The 22,790-nt window shown below is 37.2% G+C and overlaps 2 protein-coding genes across 2 annotated transcripts; one reads left to right on the top strand and one right to left on the bottom strand.

The window, feature by feature from the left end:
• Positions 1 to 176: 176 nt before the first annotated feature.
• Positions 177 to 7,293, bottom strand: LOC111795782 (vacuolar cation/proton exchanger 3). Its single transcript, XM_023678365.2, has 13 exons — positions 6,675 to 7,293; positions 6,359 to 6,504; positions 6,007 to 6,270; positions 5,860 to 5,927; positions 5,349 to 5,377; positions 4,274 to 4,470; positions 3,959 to 4,171; positions 2,532 to 2,669; positions 2,280 to 2,396; positions 2,152 to 2,205; positions 1,013 to 1,129; positions 625 to 721; positions 177 to 535 (listed from the first exon to the last, which is right to left on the bottom strand). Exons 3-13 carry the CDS (start codon positions 6,244 to 6,246, stop codon positions 507 to 509), a joined length of 1,299 nt encoding a protein of 432 aa, XP_023534133.1. The 5' UTR covers positions 6,247 to 6,270; positions 6,359 to 6,504; positions 6,675 to 7,293; the 3' UTR covers positions 177 to 506.
• Positions 7,294 to 17,650: 10,357 nt separating this feature from the next.
• Positions 17,651 to 22,145, top strand: LOC111795712 (auxin transporter-like protein 2). The gene is made up of 8 exons (XM_023678274.2): positions 17,651 to 17,864; positions 17,946 to 18,131; positions 18,512 to 18,624; positions 18,707 to 18,890; positions 19,014 to 19,111; positions 20,469 to 20,676; positions 21,305 to 21,562; positions 21,656 to 22,145. Exons 1-8 carry the CDS (start codon positions 17,709 to 17,711, stop codon positions 21,911 to 21,913), a joined length of 1,461 nt encoding a protein of 486 aa, XP_023534042.2. The 5' UTR covers positions 17,651 to 17,708; the 3' UTR covers positions 21,914 to 22,145.
• Positions 22,146 to 22,790: the final 645 nt, after the last annotated feature.

Raw genomic sequence — 22,790 nt, 5'->3', positions numbered from 1 at the left:
CGCATTTCGTGGGAGTTTGTATTCTTCGAACTTCAATTTCGTTTCAGTTTATCAACAAAAAGTTCTTTTTCTTACCCAAAAAAAAAAAAAAAAAAGAATTCTTCTGTCGACTAGGAGATATGTTTTTTCTTCTCTTACGTCCCTATCGAAAACACTACTATAGTGCACGTACAACGGGTTCAAAGTCGATAGCAACATTGATATCAAGAGCTCAAAATATCAACAAGAAATATGATAATTTGCATTTTCTTACATTTGATTTCTAGTATTCCTATTGGCTAAGTTTCTGAACAGATTACCACAGCTTGCAATGATAAACAAGATCAGTACCAAGGACAGGAACAACATGAAAAAAATGCTTTCTGAACATGGTAGCAGCCCAAGTTCAGAACACTATATATAGCAACGGAGTGAACCTCGAGCTTCACTCGATCCCGTCTTTAGAAGAGTGCTAGGTTGAGGCCCCTCTGCAAGCACATTCACGACTCCGAGTCGTCCCTTGCCTATCATCCACGATGTTTTCGGGGTTTATCTTCTGCATAGACAAGTTTCAACTTTTTATGTTACAAGTTCAACAGTTTTGTGGTGCCTCCAATGGCTGCTGCAAAGGGAGTGAGAGCTTACCAACTGAAGCTGGATCAATATGTACAAAGAAACTCGCAGCTACTATCAGGTAGCAGAGAATAAGCATAAGTCCTTTGAGGTAATTAGATGTTCCGTCCTGCAGGCTCAACGTTGAAGTTTCGTTAAGAAAATGTTTCAAATCATCGTTTGTGCGAACGTGCACGTCCTTGTTGCTACTACTTCAAAAGTACTACCGACTATTGGTGATCTTTCGACCCGAGAAGGATACGAGGTACCTATACAGGGGCTCGTATGCAAAATGGCAGTGGGATTGGGTTTAAACGATGGACAATCAAAACTATGCAAGGGTATTTACAGATTCCGAAAGAACTTTTTGAGTACTTTTATGCGTAAACGCGTTAAATAAGAGAAGGGTGAAGCAGCATACCTGTAACATGAAGGCTACGACAATGACCGTGATGAAAAGCGTGGCAGTCTCGAAGAGTTGAAAATTCAAGTCCATAGGGCAACCCATGATCCAACCAATGACCACACAAAAAGGAATCTGCAGTCACATAAAATTTGTTGTCGCTTATGCCAGATTGCAGAATTGGGCATTCGAATATATACGGTTCAACGTACTATACATATATATACAATGTTAACAGACAAAAACCGTTTAACCATATGTAAGGTTGGAGATTCAAACCTCTAACCTTTTAGTTGAAGAACATTTTAACTAGTTGAACTAAGCTCGAGGAAATACATCTTAAACTGCAGAACTAAGCACAAGGCTGTTGTTTAAAATAGCTCATGTGCAGCTCACTTGTTTTCAAGGGCTAGAACTTGATGATATACCATTAAGAATCACAAATATTGAATACTTTGTAGATGATCGATGAAAAATGTGAGATCCCACGTCGGTTGGAGAGGGGAACGAAGTATTCCTTATAAGGGTGTGGAAACCTCACACTAGCAAACGCATTTAAAACCTTGACGGGAAACCCCAAAGTGAACAATATCTGCTAACAGTAGGTTTGAGCTATTACAAATGGTGTATCAGAGCCAATTACCGGCGGTATGCTAGCAAGGACGCTAGGCCCCAAGGGGGTGTGGATTGTGAGATCCCACATTAGTTGAAGAAGGGAACGGAATATTCCTTATAAGGGTGTGAAAACCTCTCCCTAGCGAACACGTTTTAAAACCTGGAGGGGAAGCCCCGGAAGACAAAGCTTAAAAAAGATAATATTTGCTAGATGTGGGCTTGGACTGTTACAAAAAACATCAAAATCTCGGGGGAGCGCAAAAGGGTTTGCTTCTAATTGTTCGATAACTGACAACTTGGACGGATGCAATGCTTCACTCGAGTACTAAAATAAAGATTCAACACAAAAAGGAGATTCGCCTCGAAAGGGTGAAGCATTCTAGACTACGAATAAAAAAACATTATGCCAAAAAAATGACATAATAATAACAATAAAAACAAACAGCTTATTCAGGGAAGTAGCCAGAAAAATGCAACTAGAGCAGCACCAGCAAAAGTAACTCATTCAAGAAACTAAAACCAAAACACTGTGTGGAACTCACCCCGAACATCGATATCTGTGTAGACGATCCTATCGCGACTCCCAAAGAAATGTCCTACACAACACACGGTTAGACAAAAAGACCTTACAAATCATTTTGTTAAGATACATAAAAGAGCAAGCACTTACAAGCTTGTCTTTCATGGCAAACATGATGGCTCCTGCATGCTCTGCAGCGTTCCCAACAATGGGTAGTAGGATAACACTAATGAACGCTACCGGTATGTTCATGGCAACCGACGCCCCCTGAAATTGTTATAAAACATACAAATTGCTCCATTAATGTGAGAATGATCTTCACAGAGAAAAAAGAATAGGCTACACTACGACGCAAACGAAAAGGAAGATTCGTAATAGGATGTATTAACAAGTCAACAATACCTCTATTGCATTAACCAAGTATTCAGAGAGGACAGAGATCCAAATGGTCAAGATAGACAGCCAAGTAATGGATTCCCACATAGAAATCTCAGGAGCTTCTTCATCATCATCATCATCATAATTTTCATCAGTAACCGCCTATTGTATGCCAATAATTCGCATCAAACCACCAAAAATGGATCCAATTATTCGCACTAATCATGTAAGCGTTGTATTATACATCCAACAAAAAACAATATATCGAGTATCATTCACGATAAAAGAAAATTTATTCATGGCAAAAGTTGTTCCTGCAAGATTCAAGAGAACTTTGAAATACGTTTCTCAGCATCGATACTTTTCCGCATAACAGATACTGAATAAGTCAGCAAAGACACAGAAACTTTCAAGTATAAACAGCAGAAGGACGAAATTGATAATCTCGTTCTGCGTTTGTGTACACAAGGAGAAATACAACAACCAGCATGAAGACAAGTAGTTAAGAGTTTGCTACTTGGGGGAGGAAATATGATAGTTCTTTAGGGGTCAAGGTTCGTGTTCGTACCCTTCCTGACTAGCTGACTGGCTGACTCTATACTGGGTAGCTAAGGAGCATGAGAAAAGAAATGAGGAGAAGAATATTAGGGATAATTGTATAATAGCGGGGGGAGTAATGTTAGAAATCACGAACCTCCATAATGGTATGATATTGTCCACTTTGAGCATAAGCTCTTATGGCTTTGGTTTTGGTTTCCCCAAAAGGCCTCATACTAATGAAGATAGTGTTCCTTACTTATAAAACCATGATTAACCCCTTAATTAGCCGATGTGGGACTCTTCTCCCAACAATCCTCAACAATCCTCCCCTTGAACAAATTACACCATAGAGCCCCCCTTGAGGCCTATGGAGCCCTCGAACAGCCTCCCATTAATCGAGGTTCGACTCCTCTAGACCCCTCGAACAAAGTACACGCTTTGTTCGACATTTGAGGATTCTATTGACATGACAAAGTTAAGGACATGACTCTGCTTTGCTTTTGGTTTTCTCGAAAGGCCTCATACCAATGAAGATAGCGTTCCTTACTTATAAACCCACGATTAACCCCATAATTAGCCGATGTGGGACTCCTCTCCCAACAATCCTCAACAAGTAAACCTTTAATAGAAGAATGCCAATCGAGTACGAACCAAAACTACAAATTAAAAAGATTCCCGAATCCTATCAGATACTTGAAAACTACAATGTCTAGCAAAATTCACATAAAAAATGCCATTAGATCCCACAAAATATACAAGATGGCAAAATGAGTCTTCAGTGAACTGCTACAACAGTACAAATTGAACCTTATTTAAAGACTTTTCCCTCAGATTATGCTATAAAAATAAAGGTACTAAGATTTAAACAAAAAGACTAGAAAAAAGAATGTAAGATAGTTCGTGCTGTTAACCTCATCAACCGGTAGATATAAGTTCTTGTCGCTTTTCAGCTGAAAAACAAGATAGGCAGCATACGCCACCAACATAATGCCGCTACTAAATCTCGAAAGAGCTAACTCGGACTTTCCAGAGTGCAACTCTGTATGTGTGGAACGAAGGACAGCAGGAAATAGAAGTCCCATTACTGCCATTAATAGCAATCCAGAATTCACTGTAGCAGCTGCCTAAACATAAGAAAACATCATACCAATGATGCATGCTTGATGAACAAACAGTGGATAATACACTTAATGTCAAAGAAGAATCCCATCAAGGTACAAACAAACCTTATTGAAGACCTGCTCCCTCTTCGAAACCACAACTCCACCAGCAAAGAAGGCACATCCAAGTACTAACAACATATTTGACAAAATTGAACCTAACAATGACTGTTGAACAACCCGTATCATTCCTCTTCGCAATGCGTATATTGATATTATCAATTCTGTGGCATTTCCAAAAGTAGCATTCAGAAGACCTCCAACTGCAAAATTAAAATTGAAGGTACTTGTGTTAAATATGAGACATAGAAATAAAACATTACAAGAGGAAACTTTCCTCCATTTCTTTCCTCTCTTTTCGGCTGGTGTAACAACCAAAGCCCACCGCTAGAGGATATTGTCCTCTTTAGGCCTTCCCCTCAAGGTTTTAAAGCGTGTCCGTTAGGGAGAGGTTTGCCCTTATAAGGAATGTTTTGTTCCCTCTCCAACCGATGTGGGATCTTACAATCTACTCCCCTTAGAGGCCCAGCGTCCTCGCTGGCACACTGCCCAATGTCTGGCTCTGATATCATTTGTAACAGCCCAAACCCACCTCTAGCAGATATTGTCCTCTTTGGGCTGTCCCTTTCGGGTTTCTCCTCAAGGTTTTAAAACGGTCTGTTAGGGAGAGGTTTCCACGCCCTCATAAGAAATGCTTCATTCTCCTCTCCAACCGATTTGGGATCTCACAATCCACCCCCTTGAGGGCCCAGCGTCCTCACTGGCACGCCGTTCAGTGCCTGGCTCTGATACCAGCTTAAGCCCACCGCTAATAGATATTGTCTTCTTTGGGCTTTCCCTTTCGGGTTTCTCTTCAAGGTTTTAAAACGCGTCTGTTAGGGAGGGGTTTCCATGCCCTTATAAGGAATGATCCGTTCCCCTCTCCAATCGACGTGGAATCTCACGGCTGGGTGGGGAAAGACAAAGGGAATGGGGGCTTCATACTATAATGGTTTCCACATTCATTCCAGATTGTACACCATATGTAATATAAGCCACCAACTAGTTTAATCGATTGCACAAAGTTAAGTTAATATCTCTATAAGTTTAAGAAGATTTCTATTCCATATATGAATTAGATCCCAACTTCAAATCGTAATACCTGTGGCTCCAGTATAGCATGCCAGTTGTCTGCATAAAAAGAGAAAACAGATAGTATGAGACATCAATAAATTCACAGGCAAAAGTGATACAGGCTCATTTCATTCAAATACCCAAGAATGATCAGACCTTTCTAAATTAACTTGGTGAGGAACTGTGGGGGGATTAACAGTTACGTAGTTGATCGTCGAGAAACTTTTGACATATCAAACAAGCGGTCGGACCTAGGACCTATTTGTTAAATCTCGTAGACATACATTGTCAGGGATGCAGCCTGGATTAGCAATTATACCCAACCGAGTGTTCTTAATGCACAGACACTCCTTGAGACAGAATGAGGCGCAAAGCAAGATCGGACCTACTTAGAAGAATTCTCAAATATAGTATTGCACTCTATCTAGGATATAAAACGGAATCGAGAGTCCAGAAAACTACTTATTTATCCAAACATACCATCAAAGTTCTACAAATTCACAACTACAACAAGAAAACTAAAATTGAAGAAACCTTACTCGGTTGCATAACCCAAACGCTCAGCGAGAGGTATGATCCCCAACAAGCTTAAAAGGAAGACCCAACCCTGAAATGCACATACATAAGCAATGAATCCAAAATGGAATTAAGATAACCCCTCAAATTGAATTAAGAAGATAACTCACATGGTGACCAGATAAATTGCTGACTACTATTGCTAAAGGCCCAAAAGGCATGAGACAGTTGATTTTAGCCGAGAAAACGACGATCTTAATGCTGCGAAACACCCTGTTCTTCATGTTACTATAACAAAATTTCTGCGTACTACCAGCCAATGAAGAAGAATGCGAAGGACCCTCAATAGAAAAGTTCTTTCTAGTTAATGATGAAGGACTAACAAGGCTCTCATCTTCAAATTCCCCCATGATTTCCTAGCCTTATAATCTCATCTGTTACACCAAATCAACATATTTAAATCAACAAGGTTATAAACAAAGAAGCCTATAGGATCATTCCCAAGAGAACAGAAACAAAGACCTAAGCATGAGAATGCCTTTCAACGCTTTGCTTGATCCCTTTACTTCTAAATCCCTCCATGAAAGACATTAGGGAACAACGGCAGCCAAATTTCCATCACCAGATATGAAAACTACAGCGCAGTAAATAGTTTCTTCAATTCAAATCTGCCCAAGCAATCCACGAACTCAAATTCAGAAGGGTACATTTTAAGCAAAAGAAATCGCAAAATCATCATGACCCACATACATTTTCATCAATGACATTGAAATTTGAAGAAATCTCAAGAAATAAAACACAATACCAACAGATGAACCCAAAACGGAAGAGAACTGACCTTTGGAAAGATGGGTCGGGAAATGGTTCGCCAATCTTCAAAGGGTTGAGTAAATTGCACAAAAAGGGGACAAAATTTGTTCATAAACGTACGAAGAACACGAAGAGAGAGAGAGAGAGTTTTTGGTCAATACATGAGATATTGTGGTTTGATAATTGAAAGAGGGGCGGTGGAGGAAAGTTGAATATGTTGGTTATTAATTGATGAATGATAAGAAAAATAATGAAGGTTGAAAGGCGCACACGTTCCTCAGTCGGCCACATCGCAGCCTATACCGCCATTGTCGCTATTTTTGTTCCTATTTTGAGGGAAGAGAAAGAGGGTTTCTATTATTTGACAGAGAAACGCCATTAAAGCTCAAATGAAAAGGAAAAACAGATCTTCCTGGAAACGTTGGGATTGAAAATGGCATTGGAGAAAGAAAGAAATAATAAGTGAAGGGTCAGAGCTGGTCACTTTCTCTTGGCTTCCTCCGTTTCAATCGGAGACGACTTTCGTTGAGCTGCAGCCCCACCACCATCGCCGCCGCAACGGCTGACTTTTTCCATTTTTACATTACAGTTTTCAATTCTCTCTCACAGATCGCATCATACCCACAAATTCCAAAACCGTAAATGGGTTTTGGGATTTTGAAATTTCGCCGTTGCGTAATTCCCCGTTCCCCCTTTACGTAAAATTTAAGGAAAAAAAAAAAAAAAAATCCATTTTTAAAGGTTGTTGGGAACATAAACATGATTATTTTGAAGAATTGAATTAGGTTTAACTTATAATTTTACAATTTCAAACCTAATTAAGTGGATAATTGTAGATTTTTGAAGTATTTTACTTATTTATATATATACCACATCACAATCGCACCCTTTATCACACCGGAATCGCACCCTTTATCACACCGGACTTGCACCCTTTATCACACCGGACTTGCACCCTTTATCACACCGGACTTGCGATTGTGCGGCACCCACTTTCCAGCGATTGTGCGGCACCCACTTTCCAGCTACAAGTGAACTAAGCCAATTCGTCTTGCATTGTTTACGGCCGAGCGATGTATGCTCGAACCTCTGGTTTTAAGAGAAGGTCATCGAGCCTCTGATTTTAAGAGAAGGTCATCGAGCCTCTGGTTTTAAGAGAAGGTCATCGAGCCTCTGGCCTTAAGAGAAGGTCATCGAGCCTCTGGCCTTAAGAGAAGGTCATCGAGCCTCTGGCCTTAAGAGAAGGTCATCGAGCCTCTGGCCTTAAGAGAAGGTCCTCAAAAACGAGGAAATAGAGATTTTCGAAATAGAGATTTTGAAATAGACCTTATATAAGTAAGTAGGAGAGTAACAACAACCATCACAATATAACTTTGAATTGGGGATATGACTATATATATAAAACTAAAATTTATATTATTTCTGTTTCTCCTGGCAAAAAAATATCACTGGAATTGGGCCTCTCTAATGGGCCTTACAAGGTTCTTTCTTATCATCATAGAATTAAGTTGGCCCACACCCACTAGCCCATAATAATAATAATAATAATACTTAAATTGTTGGTTAATGAATATAATAATAATAATAATAATAAGTTACAATTAAAATAATTTATTTAAAAACAATTATTAATAACGATGGTTGAACAAAATTTATTATTATGGTATAAAATTTATAAGTATATCTAGTTTTATTGAAATATGAGTTTTAATAAATATTTATAATTAAAATTTTATATAATTTTATTAAAATTATTTATTTGAGAATAATTATTCAGATTAGTTACCAAAATCTGAAATTTAAAATACGTGAATAAAATTTAAATGAATAATCCATAAATACTTAAAAATGTACTCAAAATTAGCTTTAAAAATGTAAATTATTATTTTTCTAGATTATGAAATTAATTTTTATGGGTATTATTTAATTACAATTCTCAAAAAGAATTTTGAAAAACTATTATTAATAAATAAATAAATATATAGTTGCAACATACTAAATGTTGAGCTATAAAACATGTTTGCTCCAAATGGCAAAATTGTCCTTAAAAAAAAAAAAGACAATAGTTTGGACCATATTAAATGAATTGTATACCCAATTTAATGTCAAAAATATATTCTAGCTGCCCTTTTCATATACGTGCAAGTCAATCATTTACGAGCTGTTCATAATTTTGATAGGTTAAAGGTCTTGTAATTACATTTTTTTTTAAATCTATGATTCAACTATGAAATAAGTCTCTCTGGAACGGGTGAGAGGGTGGGAAAAAATTAAAAAATTATGTTTGGTCAAGTTTCTAAAATGGGAGATTTATTGAATCGGCTGCAAAAGTCACCTTTTACTCATGCAAATCAAAGGACAAGCTCTCACCCGCGTAAGTTCATAATTCACACAGAATTAAGATCGAGTTGCATATGATCATCGTGTAAAATATTAACTTTCTTAATTAACAAACTCATTGTATAGGATACTTCTACTCACATATCTGCATGTAAACGATCTGGATCAAATCATTTGTAATAATTACTAGTGGGTCATATCAGTGTTATCAGGATAATGAACACTGTGTTACTCATATACTATAGATCATTTAGGTTATTTCTCGAACACGATCCTCTCATACATCAATCACATGTCACGGTACGGATAATGAATTTTTTTATATAATAAATTAAAGTAGCCTTTAAAGCAAAGAAAAGTCATAAAGTTCCAACATTTGTGTATGAAATTTGGTCCCTTAGAACTAAGGGCTTTTCTTTTTGGTTCTATAACTTTATTTGCTCTTCATAAAGAAAGGAAGCCAAAAAGCAACTTCTTTGCATCATAATCAGCTTTTTTCTTCTTTCTTTCGAGTTTAAAGGACCACACAAATTCAGAAAAATTTATAGTGGTTCATTAAAAAAAATTAAATTTTCTCGGGTTTGAAAATCGACCCACAAATGTCACTTATGGTCCCCCTTATTCGAGACCCGACTCTTTCTCTAGAGCCCTCGAGAACAAAATGTGTCACCTTTTACTACACTTTCGAGACTCACGACTTCTTTGTTCGACACTTGACATGACTCTGATACCATGTTAGGAATCACGAACCTTCACGAACAAAATGTGGCTTTACTTTTGGTTTTCTCAAAAGGGTTCATACCGATGGAGATGTATTCGTTACTTATAAACCCAAGAATTTATTACAGAGAAGTGATCAGAAAACAATCGAAAATCAAATGGGTACTAAATGGGACCTTAGTTTTTGTGTTTTCGTGTATGAAAATTAAGTATATCAGCACTACTTTCATATGACCCGTGAAGTTAACGACGTTTAGAGTGAAGTCATTATTGACATGATTAGTCAACATTATCGAGATGAATTTTTCGATGGGTCAAAAAGAGAAAAGTCGACACGATAACTTGTAAGATAAAAGTCTTGTCTCGAAGTTTGACCGATGTCGGTAGATACAATAATGAAGTGTTTTAAGGTAGCTAGTGTTGGATAGACATTTTTAACCTAAGACCCACAAGTAATGAGTTTGTTTAAGAAATGCAATACCAATTCATTGAGCCACTTTGTACTTTGATGCTTTTATTAAATGATTGAGAGAGCCAAAAGGTAAAAACAAAAGGCATTCCTTTGATTAAGAATGATTCTAAGTGTTTGATTACGTCAATCTGACGTAGGGTTTACGTCACATACATTTGTATTTAGATTTTCTAAAAAGAAAACCTGTACATTGGCACCGTGCTCCTCAGTTGTATCATGACACTTATCTATCTTGGACTTACATGGTCGGAGAAAACCTGTACATTGGCACCGTGCTCCTCGGTTGTATTATGACACTTATCTATCTTGGACTTACATGGTCAGATGGGCACCGCTTAAAGGTTGCCACTTGATCTATTCGAGTGTGGAGATCACAGCCTACTGTTTTCTTAGTGAGGTTGTGACACTTATCACACTGACTCCGTACTTAGGGTTTAGGGTTAGAACATAAGAGAACGAGAATTTAGGGTTTCGTTGATTCTTTTTAGGGTTAGAAGAAAAGAGAAATAGAACTTACCTAGATCAGAATCACATGGATCGAGCGTTATTAGGTACATACCTCATATGAGACCAACCAATGAACTTAAGCTTCGACCCAACCTCTTTCTTTCTTACATGTCTATGTGGTCTAATTTCACCTACAACGGACAATTTTATCCTTTTAATACCTTTTCATTTAATACGCACACCACAATAATAACACGTTCCATTGGCTTTATAAATATAAGTAGTACGAAATTTAAAACGAAACAAACTTGAAATCCTATATCTTGTAATAAGCCAAAACTCATAGCTAGCAGATATTGTCCGCTTTAATCTGTTACGTATCACTGTTAGTCTCACTTTTTTAAAACGCGTCTATTAGGGAGAGATTTCCACACCCTTATAAGGAATGTTTCGTTTCCCTCTCCAACCGATGTGGGGTCTCACAATTCCACCCAAGGGCCAGCGTGCACACTACCCAATGTATGACTCTGATACCATTCATAACAGCTCAAGTCCACCGCTAGTAGATATTGTCCGTTTTGCCCTGTTACATATCGTCATCAGTCTCACAGGAGCGAGAGGTTTCCATACCCTTACAAGAAATGTTTCATTCCCCTCTCCAACCGATGTGAGATCTTACAATTCCATCCCATTGGAGGCCCAACATCCTAGCTGGCACACTGCCCAATGTATGACTCATACTATTCGTAACAGTCCAAACCCACCGCTAGTAGATATTGTCCGTTTTGGCCCGTTTCATATCGTCGTCAATCTCACAGTAGGGAGAGGTTTCCAGGCGCTTACAAGGAATGTTTCATTCCCCTCTCCAACTGATGTGAGATCTCATAATTCCACCTCATTGGGGGTCTAGCGTCCTCGCTGTCACACTGTCCAATGTATGACTCTGATGCCATTCGTAACAGCCTAAGTCCACCGCTAGTAGATATGATATGTTTTGATCCCTGTCAGTCTCACGGTAGAGAGAGGTTTCTAAACGCTTACAAGGAATGTTTCATTCCCCTCTCCACTCGTCTGTTTTGACCCGTTACATATTACCCTGTCAGTCTCACGGTAGGGAGAGGTTTCCAGACGCTTACAAGGAATATTTCGTTCCCCTCTCCAACCGATGTGGGATCTCACAATTCCACCCCCTTGGGGGCCCAACGTCCTCGCTGACACACAATCCAATGTATGATGCCTCTGATACCATTCGTAACAGCCCAAACTCACCGCGTGTAGATATTGTCCATTTCAGCCCATTACATATCACCCCGTCAGTCTCACGGTAGGGAGAGGTTTCTAGACGCTTACAAGGAATGTTTCATTCCCCTTCCAACGGACGTAGAATCTCCCAATCCAATCAAACTCCGTTGCGTTATAATTCAAGCATAAATTTATTCCAAACTTTAAAACTATAGAAAGAACAATAGATGAGTAGGCAGGCAACCATAGATAAAGAAGGATTTATGAGTGTATTAATGAACATAGGCAGGGCATCGTTGTATGAGTCCCACACACTATTAAATCTTACATGAATTCTCAACCAAAGCGTACACGAAAGGCCCATTAATTCACTGCGCTGCAATTACAAGACCCTATCATCTTCTTCATATTCAATCTTTGCTATCAATAAATGTTCATTATTCAAAGAAATCATACATTTCTGTGCTCTTTTTGTATTGCCATTGCTGAAGTCAGACATTTTGCGCCTCCAAATTTAAAACTTAGGCTTCTAAATTTCAGCAATGCTCAATAATTTCTCATATGGCTTTTATGTATTGATAATTGTTTCGGTGTGCGTTGGGATATCCCTTTCGATCTTCTAAAGATATTGGGAAACGTTATAAACTTTAGATTCTCCATTTAACGTGTTGTAGTGTTGAGAGATTTGAATTTATGATCTTTTAGTTGAACGAAGAATATGGGTGAGTTGCAATTCCATGCAAATTTGTGTTCAAAATCTTTAGATTAAAGAAATCGAGAGAATTATGTTATATATATACACATATATGTGAGATCTCGCGTCGGTTGAAGATGGGAAGGAAACATTTCTCGTAAGGATGTGGAAACCTCTGTCCAATAGACGTATTTTAGAACCGTGAGGCTAATGGTCGGGCCAAAACGGACAATTTCTGCTAGTTGAGTTGTTACAAATGGTATTAGAGGCAGATGTTGGGGTGTGTCACCGTTGTGAGATCCCACATTCCTCATAAGGGTGTAGGAACCTCTCCTTAGTAGACGCATTTTAAAATCGTGAGGTTGATGGCGATATGTAACGGGCCAAAATGGACATTATCTGTTAGTGGTGAGCTAGAGTTGTTGCAAATGGTATTAGAGGCAGACGCTGGGGTGTGTTAGCGTTGTGAGATCCCACATTCTTGATAAGGGTGTGGACATCTCTCCCTAGTAGACGCATTTTAAAATCGTGAGGCTGACGGCGATACGTAACGGGTCAAAACGGACCTTATCTGCTAGTAGTGAGCTTGAGTTGTTACAAATGGTATCAGAGCCCGACACTGGGGGTGTGTCAGCGTTCTGAGATCCCACATTTCTCATAAGGGTGTGGAAACTTCTCCCTAGTAGACGCGTTTACCGTAAGGTTGACGACTATATGTAACAAGTCAAAGTGGATAATATCTGCTAGCAGTGAACTTGAGTTGCTACAATACACACCACACCAGTACTGTTTGAGTTAAAATTTTCTTTTATAAACCCAAACCCAATTCAACTCGAATAACGTTAACAATCCAATTCAACTCGACCCAAACCCATATCTTCGGGTTGAGTTGAGTTGTCGGGTTGTCATTTTTTAAAATTATTTTTAAAAAAATCCTACTTATCCACGACACATATTCTATTAATAACTAAAATATCAAACATTTACACGTCACACCATATAACTAATATCTTTATCAAATTCTTCGTGAACTCTATTGTCCCGTTGGTCGGGTTGACTCAGTGAAAAAAGTTTGAACCGGAGATTAAAATTTTTAAAAAAATTTTAATCCAACACAAAATTCTCTTTCTAATTTATACAAACCGTAAATTTATTTACATCGTCATTAAATTTTAAAAGATTTCACAGTATCTAATTCATATATTGTCCCTCAAAATTGGCAGAAACATCGAAACTCACGAACGTGGGGCTCAAAAGAAACAATTAATTCAAATTTGTCATTTTCTTTTATATTTTAAATGTAGCAATAAAAATTAAATTTAATTCTAATTTATCCGATAGCTATACATAACGGGTCAAACCTAACCACGTTTATTAGTGGCGGGCTTAGATCATTACATAACGGGTCAGAACTGACCACGTTTCTTTTACGGTGTGCTAGCGAGGACGCTGATCCTAATGGATGGATTGTGAGATCCCACGTAGATTGGAGAGGGAACGAAACATTCTTTGTAATGGTGTGAAAACTTCTAACTAACAGACGTGTTTTTAAATTATGGAGCTGACGACGATACGTAACATGCCAAAGCGATATTACAAGTAAAACAACACATAATTTTTATGTTTTCATATATACACGGTCTATGTCAGTCCCATAGGCATCTCGACGAGAACAAAATTGCAATTATTTGAAGAAAATGAAAAAATAGAATATTTTGATGGCAAACGAGAAATGACAATATTTTCTTTCGTAATCCATTGTTAGGTCATGACGTTTCACGTCTATGACCGAGACCTGGCCCAAAAGCAACAAGATGCATCGTTTCCTTATTATTATTTCCATCCAATTGTGTCATATAGCTGATAGCCTCGAGAATAGGAGTTTGATATGAATTTCTTTTACTTACTATAAGTCGGTGGTTTCATCCATTCGATGCCACCCACATGAAAATTTTGATATTTCGAGGAATATGAAGTTTCCACAACAAACTTCACTGGTTCGAGTTAGTGTTCGGTTAAATGGCGAAGCACAAAGGGTTTGAAAAACGTCATCTTTTATCGTAATGACAAAAGAACAAGTCTTCAGTTTCTCGCCTACGTAGAGACCTGTTTTTTATCATCACACTTTCATTTTGCTATAACATATGCTCGAGATTTCTAACCCGAACAATATCTTTTTTTTTTTAAATAAAAATAAAAATTTGGAGAGAAAATCAAGAAAGATTTGGAGGATCTAAGTTAAAATTTAAAAGATCGACAAAATAAAAGAAAATAACCGTAATAATATTATTTTTCTTACAGTAATTAATGTCCATACAAGCTTATAAATTATGATATTAATAAAGGATGTACGATATTACTTAATTATGTGTTATTTTAATTTTGTTACAATTAATTAATGTATGTACTATGGTTTTTGAACTGTTCCTTATGGGCCAACTAAATTACATATATTTATTGTGATGTCCCACATTGGTTGGAGAGGAGAGCGAAACATTCTTATAAGGGCGTGAAAATCTTTCCCTAGCAGACGCGTTTTAAAGACTTAAGGGGAAAGCCCAAAGATGACAATATCTGCTAGCGGTGGATCTGGACCGTTACTAATGGTATCAAAGCCAGACACTGGACTATGTGTCAATGAGGAGACTGTTCCTCAAAGGGGGTAATCACGAGACAGTGTGCCAATAAAGACGCTGGTCCCTGAAGGGGGTGGATTGTGATGTCCCACTGTTTCTCAAAAGGGGTAGACACGAGACAGTGTGCTAGTAAAGACGCTGGGCCCTGAAGGGGTGGATTATGACGTCCCACATTGGTTGGGGAGGAGAACGAAACACTCGTTGGGTGGACCCTGAAGGGGGTGGATTGTGATGTCCCACTGTTTCTCAAAGGGGTAGACACGAGACAGTTGCCAGTAAAGACGCTGGGCCTTGAAGGGGTGGATTATGATATCCCACATTGGTTGGGGAGGAGAACGAAACACCCGTTTGGTGGACCCTGAAGGGGGTGGATTGTGAGGTCCCACTGTTTCTCAAAGGGGTAGACACGAGACAGTTGCCAGTAAAGACGCTGGGCTCTAAAGGGGTGGATTATGACGTCCCACATTGGTTGGGGAGGAGAACAAAACACCCGTTGGGCCCCAAAGGGGGGTAGATTTGGCAAGGGTCCCACGTCAATTGGAGAAAGGAACGAGGGTCAATGTCCCACATTAGTTGGAAGTCCGAAAGGGAGGATCTGGGCTGTTACATTTATGCTACCTTATGAGAACGACATTTCAAAACAAAACACATCTGAAGACAAAACATGTTTTAAATAATTGTTTGATTTAAGACAATTACTCACATTTTAAATTATATTAATGGTCACGTGACTAAAAAAACGTTCATATTATTAAAAACTTTAGTGTCTAATATTTGTTTTTAATTTACGTTAATTCCTATATTTAAAACAAAATTTATTAGAAGAATATTTACGATTAAATTCAATTATTATTTATCTTATTGAGAAATATAAATAAATACAAAATATGATATAATTGAAAAAAAAATATTTAAAAAAATTAAATATTTATATATGGCTTATAAATTTAGTTTTAATTATTTTTAAAATTAAGATTAAAAAAAAAAGTAGGTTTTGTTTTATTTTAATAATTATTATTATTTGTCATTATAAATCCATCACGCCCCGTTTTAATTGCAATCATGTGGTCGACATTGTCATAATTTCCTTTTTCTTTCCTTTTTTTAATTTTTTTATTAAGTATTTTGAAGAGAAAAAATAATTTAATTTAAATTTTAAAAATGATTTTTTTTTTTTTTTTTTTTTTTTTTGAAAAATTATCATCCTACCATCACTCCATCAATTATATTAAATACAATTTAAATTATTAATTTTTTAAATACTTGTAAAAAAATTCAATTTTCTTAAAAAAATATGTTCTTTTTCGATTCTACTTATGAGTTATATATATGATTTTTCTTGAAAATAAACAAAGTAATATTTTTTTAAATAATATTTATTTTGTATGGCGGTCTGCCTCGTGTTTTTAGAATTTGTTTGCTAGGGAAAAGTTTCTACACCCTTATAAGAAATGTTTCATTTCCCTCTCAAACCGATGTGAGATCTCATAATCCACCTCGTCTTCACTGGCACACCACTCGATGTATGGCTCTGATACCATTTGTAATAGCTCAATCCCACCGTTAGTAAATGTTGTCCGCTTTGGCTCGTTATGTATCGTCATCAGTATCACAGTTTTAAAATGCGTGTGCTAGGGAGTGCTAGGGAGAAGTTTCCACACCCTTACAAAGAATGTTTCGTTCCCCTCTTCAACCCGTTGATTTTACAATTCTCCAGAGGAGTGAAGATTGTCGTTTTTTTTTTTTTTTTTCATCTAATAAACTAGGGATCTACATGAATTGAGTTGAGGAAAGTTTTTGGACTAACCCAAAAAGTTCGAGTTTGTCGTGTTGATGACCAAAACACTCATATAGTTCACAACCCAACTCTCTATTATCAAATCGAGTTAAATTGGGTCGTAGAGTTATTTTTTTAATTATCTAAAAAAATCATAATTATTACGTTATATTAATAATTTAAATCTCATAAACCTCAAATATCAAATATTTACCGGTCTGTTACAGATGTTAAATACTTCTAATTTTCCTAAGAGGGTAGAATTAAGTTGTAACTCTATTTTCATGTTGACCCGATAAAAAAAAGTCAATTGTACCTACCAAAGCCGACTATTAATAAATATTATTTGGTTTGGCCTGTTAAGTATAATCGTTAGCCTCGGTTTTAAAACGCGTCTGCAAGGGAGAGATTTTTACACTATTTCGTTCCTTTCTCTGACTGATCAACCAAACTTAACCCAACTTTTACGGTTCGGGTTAGGTAGTCGAGATTAGTCCGATTCTTGTGTTATATGAACATTACTACGATAATTTGACGTTAAAATAATTATCTTGAAAAAAAAAAAAAAACATAAACTGACAGAAACAGAAAGAAAGAGACAGATAAGCATTGGATTTCTTCAAAAACCCTAAAACCAAAACCAAATTTTTTTCTATAAAAGAACATTCTAAGCTCTCCTCCAAAACCCCACTTCAAAAATCTCCATACTCGTCGGTCACCTCACAAAAATAGATATGGCGGCGGCGGCGGCGGCGGTGGCGGCGGCGGAGACGACGGTGGATATGGCGGAGAATAGCAGCGAGTCAAACGACGTGAAAACGAAGCTCTCGAAGCTGTTCTGGCATGGCGGCTCGGCTTATGATGCTTGGTTCAGCTGTGCTTCAAACCAGGTTCAGTTTTTAGTCGGCTAATTTTGGGTTGGCTGGCTAGCTGGCTGGCTTGTTTTAATGGCTTTTTCTTGACAAACCCAGGTGGCTCAAGTTCTTCTTACGCTGCCATATTCATTCTCTCAGCTTGGAATGGTGTCTGGAATTCTGCTTCAGCTCTTCTATGGCTTGATGGGAAGCTGGACGGCTTATCTCATTACTTCTCTTTATCTCGAATATCGCCTCCGGAAGGAGAGACAAAAAGCCGAGTTTCGAAACCACGTCATTCAGGTCTCGACCCTTAAACTCGAACTACCCGTCTCTTACTTTTTAATAATAATCAAAATCGTCATCAAACGGAGAACGACGTGAATTCCTTCATTTAATATCGATAATCACCTGCTGGGTCTCGTGCAAATTTCAAATTATTTAGTCTTGAATTATTGTTTACAGTAAAATATCTAGATATTTGCCTTCCATTACAGCTTACATCGGTTGATTTTAACAAATATTCTGATTGTACGAGAGCCTCCTCGGTTTAGCAACTTTGATTCTTTCTTCTCTGTAGCTTCGGAATTCTCTTATCATCTTCTTCCTTTCAACACTCTATCTCATATGATCACCATCGAACTTTCTTCATCGTGTTAAGACTCGTTTATCGGTTTTGATAGTGGTTCGAGGTTTTGGACGGGTTACTAGGAAAGCGATGGAGGAACGTGGGTTTAGCATTCAATTGCACGTTTCTATTATTCGGGTCAGTGATTCAACTGATAGCATGTGCCAGGTAAGATGGTTTAGTATAATCCAGTGTTTCGTTTATCCGATGCATCAAATCGTGACGTTTTTGGGTTGGGTTAACTATGCAGCAACATATACTACATAAACGAGAAACTCGACAAGAGGACATGGACGTACATATTCGGAGCTTGTTGTGCGACCACAGTGTTCATTCCCTCGTTCCATAACTATAGAATTTGGTCATTTTTAGGTCTTGCAATGACCACTTACACTGCTTGGTATCTCACCATGGCTTCCTTCCTTCATGGCCAGGTAAAAAAAATAATTAAAAAATAACCAGAAAATTCAAATAATAATATTAATAAATCCAAGAAAAATAAATTATTTGATTATTATTATTATTATTATTATTATTATTATTTTGATGTTTTTTAGGTTGAAGGAGTGAAACACTCGGGGCCGACCAAGTTGGTCTTGTATTTCACAGGAGCCACCAACATTCTGTACACATTTGGGGGACATGCTGTCACAGTGTAAGAACATTATTAATTCCTTGTTTTTATAATATATTTATTTATTTATTTATTTCATTTTATAAAGTTTTGGTCAACTTTGAGACATACCCATATGAAAAAGATAAAAGACGGAGCAGAAAATACCTTTCTTTGCAACGTCCCGAGAATAAATGTAGCATATATGCGATGTCCTACATTGGTCTGGGAGGAGAACAAAACACCATTTATCAGGGTGTGAAAACCTTCTCTTAACATACACGTTTTAAAACCTAAAGATGACAATATTTGCTAACAGTGGACTTGGGTCGTTACAAATGGTATTAGAGTCAAACACCGGACGATGTGTTAGCCTTCTTGTTGTTCTCTGAAGGAGTAGACACGAAGCGATGTGTCAGCAAGGACACTAGCCCCAAAGGGGTAGATTTGGTGGGGTCCCACATCGATTGGAGAAAGGAACGAGTGCCACCGAGGACGCTGGCCTCGAATCATTGAATTTTTTGAATACCCGAACGAAGAATTTTTAAAAAATAAAAAAGAAATAAAAATTATGTTTGTATTATTAAAGTATTTGTCTTTTTCAGGCGTGGTGAAAAAAAGTCTTTAATTTTTTGGAATCTCTTCTACTTTCTCTGTATTCCTTTTTAATTTTATTTATTTATTTAAATTTATGTAAAAATAATTTATTTATTTAAAAAAGTCTTAAAGTTTTGATACCTTTTATATTTATCTATAAAATATATATATATATATATTATTAAAAATATAATTTTAATATTTTATTTATTTTTATTTTACAATTCAACACGTGATAATAAGCCATAAAATGATACACAAAAAAAAATATTTTTATTTTGTAAAATATTTTAATTAATATCTAGTAATAATATCATTTATTTATTATTCTGAATGAATGACACGTGGTCTTAAATACCAATAATATGGAAGGGACCCAACCGTTAATGAAAAAGGACGGCAAAGATACTTTGGTAGCACAGATATATTAAATTAATATATTTTTTTTAATTATTAAAAATAAAATTAAAATTAAAAAAAATTAAATGAAAAGTAAATTCAACTTATAAATGTAACAGTACAGTGCTCTAGCATCATTGAATGGAACAGGTACTGTTCCAATCCCCATTTAATGAGTGAATATTTTAATTTTATTTATTAATTAATTAATTCGTTTATAGTATGAACGGATACCATGAACGAGAGTTATCATTAATACTGATCTTTTCGGGGACTCGATCATAAGAACTCGAAGGTTTAGATATATTTGGTTTGAAATAATTTTATGTTGGAGCGTTTTTTAGAAAGCATGTGATGTCGGAATTGTTATCTGAATGCTGAATATGGATCGTTCGGGTTATAGGGAGATTATGCATGCAATGTGGAAGCCGGAGAAATTTAAGGCCATATACTTGGTGGCGACGGTGTATGTGCTTACATTGACACTTCCATCGGCGGCGGCGGTTTATTGGGCGTTTGGAGATTTGCTTCTAAGCCATTCTAATGCCTTTGCTCTTCTCCCTAAATCTCCCTTTAGAGATCTGGCTGTTGTTCTAATGCTCATCCACCAGGTAATTTTGACACGTTTTAAATTGTGAGGCTAACGGTAATATGTAACGAGCTAAAGCGGATAATATCTGCTAGCAGTGGGTTTAGACTGTTATAAATGGTATCAGAGCCAGACAACTAGCGGTGTGCCTACGAGGACGCTGGCCCCTAAAGGGGGTGGATTGTGATATCTCATATCGGCTGGAGAAGGGAACAAAGCATCCCTTATAAGGGTGTGGAAACTTCTCCCTAGTAGACACGTTTTAAAATCGTGAGACTGACGACGATACGTAACGGGCCAAAGTGGATAATATCGGCTAGCAGTGGGCTTGGGCTGTTACAAATGGTATCAGAGCTAGACACTGGGCGATGTGCTAGCAAGGATGCTCGGCCCCTAAGAGAGGGTGGATTGTGAGATCCCACATAAGTTGGAGAGGGGAACGAAACATCCTTTATAAGGGTGTGAAAACTTCTCCCTAGTAGACACGTTTTAAAATCATGAGGCTGATGACGATACGTTTTGCTAACAGTGGACTTGGGTTGTTACAATTTATTATCAATTCTTGAAATTTAGAATTTGGTCGATTCGGTTTACTGAACTAGTTTTAAGAGAATTCACGATCCAACTTAGCTCGGATTTAATTGGCGCAGTTCATAACATTTGGATTTGCATGCACGCCATTATATTTCGTATGGGAGAAAGCCATAGGGATGCACAAGTGCAAGAGTCTATGCAAGAGGGCAGCAGCGAGATTACCTGTGGTTGTACCCATTTGGTTTTTGGCCATCGTCTTTCCTTTCTTCGGTCCCATCAACTCCGCGGTCGGTTCGCTTCTCGTTAGCTTCACCGTCTATATCATCCCCGCCCTCGCTCACATGTTCACCTTCAAATCCGCTACCGCTAGAGAGGTTAGTCTTGTACCTCCAAGTTTACATTGTATTTATTGTTCATGTCAAATTTAAAATTGTTTAAGTTGATGGGTTATGATAAATTTAATGCAGAATGCCGTAGAGAAGCCACCTAAATTCGTGGGCAGGTGGGTGGGAGCCTTTACTATTAATGTGTTCCTAGTGGTATGGGTTTTTGTAGTTGGGTTCGGGTTCGGTGGATGGGCTAGCATGACCAACTTTATACGACAAATCGACAATTTTGGTTTCTTTGCCAAATGTTATCAGTGCCCACCTCCTCCTCCGCCACCGCAAATGCGTAACTTCACGGTGGCTGCGCCGCCTCCACTCCACCACCATCACCACCACTAACCGTCTTCTCAACTCCTTGGCTAGATTTTGTGACGTTTTTTTTGCGAGCTACTTTCACAGCCAAAATAGATAATCGATAGGATTCGTTTTCGTTTTCGTTCGTCTTTGACCAACCCCCACTTTGGTTCTTCTATGTTCGACATGTAGTTTCGATTTATAGAAGGCTCGGGGTCAATTGTTGTGCTTTAAAATATAAAAACAATAAAATAAAAATGATAGGAGAGTGAGGTAAGTTTTTGTAACGATCCAAGCCTAGTGCTAACAGATATTGTTTGATTTGGCTCGTTACGTATCGCTGTTAGCTTCATGATTTTAAAATGCGTATGTATGTTAGGGAGAGGTTTCCACGCCTTTCTAAAAAAATATTTCGTTCTTCTTCTCAACCGAGGTGGGTCTCGTGAATTTTTTTTTATGTGAGTAATAATAAAACACGTTAAAAATGCATGTTAATATGTAAAAATAATATTTACTCTTACCACAAGTAAAAAATAAATAGATAGTGGGATGAAAAAATAATAATAATAATAATAAAATAAAATAGACAGAAAAGGAAAGTACTGAAAACAGAAGAACCAAAAGCAAGAATGAAGCGACAAGACATGACGTAAAGAAAGGGAGGTTAAAAATGGAAGCTGGTAAGATGAAAAATCAAAAAGTAAATCTGCCACCAGACTGTTAAAAAAGACAGTAAAAAAGAAAGTAAGACATCAGACTTTTTACTTTGTTTTTTTCCTTATATTTTTTGTCACACGTTTTATTTAAGAGTAGCATCAATATTTTTACTTTTACAAATAATAATAATAATAATAATAATAATAAATAAATAAATAAATAAAATCTAACTAAGAGTATACGACAAAAACCGTTTATGGGTAAG

This window comes from Cucurbita pepo, chromosome 5, assembly GCF_057944985.1.
Source record: "Cucurbita pepo subsp. pepo isolate OVF chromosome 5, ASM5794498v1, whole genome shotgun sequence".
Taxonomy (NCBI): domain Eukaryota; kingdom Viridiplantae; phylum Streptophyta; class Magnoliopsida; order Cucurbitales; family Cucurbitaceae; genus Cucurbita; species Cucurbita pepo.
This window is presented reverse-complemented; position numbering and strand designations above follow the sequence as displayed.